The sequence below is a fragment of the Wasmannia auropunctata genome, unplaced genomic scaffold (assembly GCF_000956235.1).
Source record: "Wasmannia auropunctata unplaced genomic scaffold, wasmannia.A_1.0 LD335275.1, whole genome shotgun sequence".
Classification (NCBI taxonomy): Eukaryota; Metazoa; Arthropoda; class Insecta; order Hymenoptera; family Formicidae; genus Wasmannia; species Wasmannia auropunctata.
In genome coordinates this window covers 14003-17882 of record NW_012027615.1, presented here as the reverse complement: position 1 = coordinate 17882, position 3880 = coordinate 14003, and the positions used below count along the sequence as shown (strand labels likewise).

Sequence of the window (3880 nt, the reverse complement as noted above, 5' to 3'; positions counted from 1 at the left end):
GCTCTTCCGATCTTTAAATTTAATTATTACATATTATTTTTAGATGTAATTCGTGAGCTATTCCGCATTTTATTAATTACAATTTTTATTTTTTACGCAGGTTTATAATTTTTGAAAACATCGAGATTCGAACCTGAGATCCCTACACTAAAAAAAAAATATTTTCTGTTTGTGACTATAATTACATGGTAAAAAAATTATGGTTAGGAGTACTATTTTTGTAGTTATTATTACTGTAATGTTAGTAATAATAACCTTATATGTATACTTCTACCAAATATAAAAAAATTTTACTATAAATTATGTATAATAATTTCAAATATTAGTATAGTAAAATATTAAGACATATACAAATGAAATAAACATTGTTATGTAGTAAATGCAACTGCAATTATAGTAAAAGTATAACTATTTTTTTAACATTTGCTTACTATTTGTAATGTAATAATAACTAAAAAATAAGTAAACAAAAAATAATAATATCAATCATAATGTATAACCATATTGCATTGTTAAAGCAGCTAATTATATTAATAATTTGTATGGTTAAATTAATTATAATTTTATAGTTGTGCCCGAAATTCACTATAAATTATAGTTAAATTATGGTTATTTAAATTATATTTTTCTCTCAGTGTAATTATGCGCTTACATTAAAACGACATGATGAAAATTTAATACGTAAAATACAGACATTTCGAATAGTGAACGTTTGCCTAGCTGTCCCTGCCTCTCCCACTTAACCAAAATTTAATGAATAAATTGTTTAATAACGTGCTATTTATGCTCTTTTAAAATCCACCAAAAATTATTTATTTATATGTTAATTATTACATATTTATGTGTGTAATTCACAAATATTCTTAAAATTAAATTGAATAAAAGATTTGCAGATCAATTTTTTGCAATACAGAACCATATATAATTTTTACATATATACACATATATGTATATATTACATATACATATAAATCGTACGTATGTTAAAATACTTATTAAAGTATTAAAAATCACAAGTAGTTGGAGATAACAGGTCTGTGTTGTTCCGTACTTCTGCTAAATCTATTTCGGCACAGCGGATGTTTGTATCGTCTAGATTTAATTTATCAAAAGCGAAATTTGGAAATCTAGTTGATGTAACTATTAGCCGATCCGACGAAGGTAAATATTTCAGTCCAGCCATAGATTGCAATTGTTCAGAATCTTGCACAATCACCTTAAAATTAATATTTTATTTTTAGTAATAAAATAATTATTAGATGTAAAGTTAGAGTTAAATTTAATTAATCTTATATGTATAATTCGAAATAATTTATCATCAATTGATATGTAAAGAATAATTGCGTTCGGATATCTTACCGTACTTTTATTAGAGTTCTTACAAACATTTGTGCATAGACATTTCCCGAAGACTGGTATAAATTATTTCCTGTCCCACTGTTGTTATCGGTAGTGTATGGCTTGATAATTTAATTGCGAGTTTACTTTCTTCATTAGCCTTTTTTTTATCAGGACATTTTAATAGCGTTTCTATTTTTATCTTATAGATTTCATTTCCTGACATAGGAGCATAATAAAGCTCTAAAACATTTATATAAGAAATATAAAAAGATCAAAATTCCATTGATTATTTGCAAGAATTTTCTATGTTTTTTTAAACTATCAGCGTGCAATTAGCATAAATATATATATAAATTTTAATATTAAACCAGAAAAGGAAATTGTGCAAATGTCAGTTTAAAGTTAAAGTAAACATTCGCGCGTAATATCCGCCATGTATAATAAGATATTATAATCGCAACAACATTCTTTGTGTTAAAAAGCGAATACTTGCCATCGCATAAGATTGTCAAAGCAAAAGTACTTGCTACATGAGTAAAATTAAAGCCTCCTACAGTGAAAAAAGTATCAGTTGGTTTCATGTAATCAGATTCAACTCTGCACATACGATTTGTGGACAAGTTATACACCACCAAACCGGAACCTTCCATGTCAGATATAAATATCTGTATATATATTTACATTATTTAAATCAAATATGAGATGTAACTGAACGTATAACTAAATAATATTTACAAGAATGTGTACTACTGTAATTAAAAGAGAGGACATACTAACAATCATTTTATCCCAAAACCGCGTGCATTCTCCATCAGGAATATAAATGAAAGGTATTGCCATGGTTCCAAAACCCGTTTGGTTAGTAGCGACATTAGATGGGATGGGAATAATTTTAACTAGCTTATCGTCCTTTAAATCGAAGATTAATAGTTTTGGATTACAAAGTTGTTCTTTGTCGCTTTTGCCGTTATCCATAGCAAAGAGGTGATTGCACCGAATCTAAGGTGAAAGTAAAAATTCTATTTCTATTGTCATTAAGCTGATTATTGTATGTGCACATAGATATACGTAGTATATAATAAATTGTTAGTTATTTAAATAAAATGTAATGTATATATAATAATAATAATAATATAAATGTATTATATTAATAATAATAAAATATATAAATGTAAGATGCAATAATCGCCTTATGAAAGATATTATAATACTTACTTGTATATATATAACATTTGCCATACTATCATTGCACCGCGTATTATTATGCGAATTCCAATTTGGATACGGACGTAGAAGTGGACCTCCTGGTCCTGTCTTATTAGTTATTGTCACCAAAGTAGCAGGAGAAAAAGAGCCTATATGTTTCGGCGTAGTAAGGAATATTCTACCATCTATAAGAAAAGAATTTCGTTTGTAAGCGAAACTTGCGTGCTACTAAAATTAAAATATATTTATTTCGCGAATTTCATAGCAACAATAATGCTATCCGTTGCATTAGCAACATCAAACTATATACGTATAATAAAACGTATAGATTATAATAATTATATATATATATTATTATAATTTTGTACATAATTTTGTACAAAATTATTAAATTCGAATAATTTGGTATCAACTTACCATCCGCTTTGTCTGCATCGTACAACATGCACTTGGAACGGTTATAAATACCAGAATTTATTGCGTTTTCCTTCTGCTCCGTACTGTCAAAATCATAATCTAAATATTTCCATTGATATTTAACTTTCAATTCTCCAAAGCTCATAATCGCCATCGACAGAATTAGTAGGGCAAACAAAGACTGTCCCATCTTTATTGTAGCGGATAACTCACAGACAATAATATTGTGTCGCTTAGGGTACAAAACAGGATTCTCCTAAGATACGAGTTAATCTTGAGAGTTAGAACTCCGAGTCCCAAAGGAAATATTGCACATGTGTCTTCTTTTAATTGAATATCAATTGAAAAAAGTTACTTACTTTATTCACAAAGTTGTTTTACCTCCACTGCAATATATCAGTCTTCTGATATAGTCGCAGTGAAGATATTACAATAAGATGTTGCCGGAACCTTACAAGTTCACGAAATGTATTATTAATAGATTTTCGGGAAAAATTTCGGCCGTGTTTCACTTTGATTTTTGCTACAATAAACTGCTTGTGAAATGCAATGAATTAATAATTTATAATTTTGGCAAATTAGCAAATCTTTGGAGACGCGTGCGTTTTTTGATAACTAAGTCTGTTTTGTGACTTATTGTAACAATAAAATAATATAACTGAACAGTACCGGTAGATGCGTACAATGCAAATGCGAGTGTGACCACAATTGCTTGCTATTTATACTTTTTTTTCAACATGATATACACGAAAATGCTTTCTTAAAACCTCATTATACAACTGGTGATTATATAGGCCTTGAGTTTTTCATATCAACGTTATTATGTGCATTTATAACACTTATAAATAATGATACTTATTACACATGCGTAATAACGTAGTATGGCTGCGTTCCTTTTGAACGCTCACGCGCTGTA

General features: G+C 28.1%; 1 protein-coding gene across 1 annotated transcript; it reads right to left on the bottom strand.

Annotated features, from left to right (window-relative positions):
- Window positions 1–937: 937 nt before the first annotated feature.
- On the bottom strand, window positions 938–3652 carry LOC105457326 (major royal jelly protein 3-like). Its single transcript, XM_011701933.1, has 7 exons — window positions 3324–3652; window positions 2965–3220; window positions 2557–2732; window positions 2119–2340; window positions 1835–2006; window positions 1360–1581; window positions 938–1216 (listed from the first exon to the last, which is right to left on the bottom strand). Exons 2-6 carry the CDS (start codon window positions 3152–3154, stop codon window positions 1379–1381), a joined length of 963 nt encoding a protein of 320 aa, XP_011700235.1. The 5' UTR covers window positions 3155–3220; window positions 3324–3652; the 3' UTR covers window positions 938–1216; window positions 1360–1378.
- Between the last annotated feature and the right edge of the window lie 228 nt (window positions 3653–3880).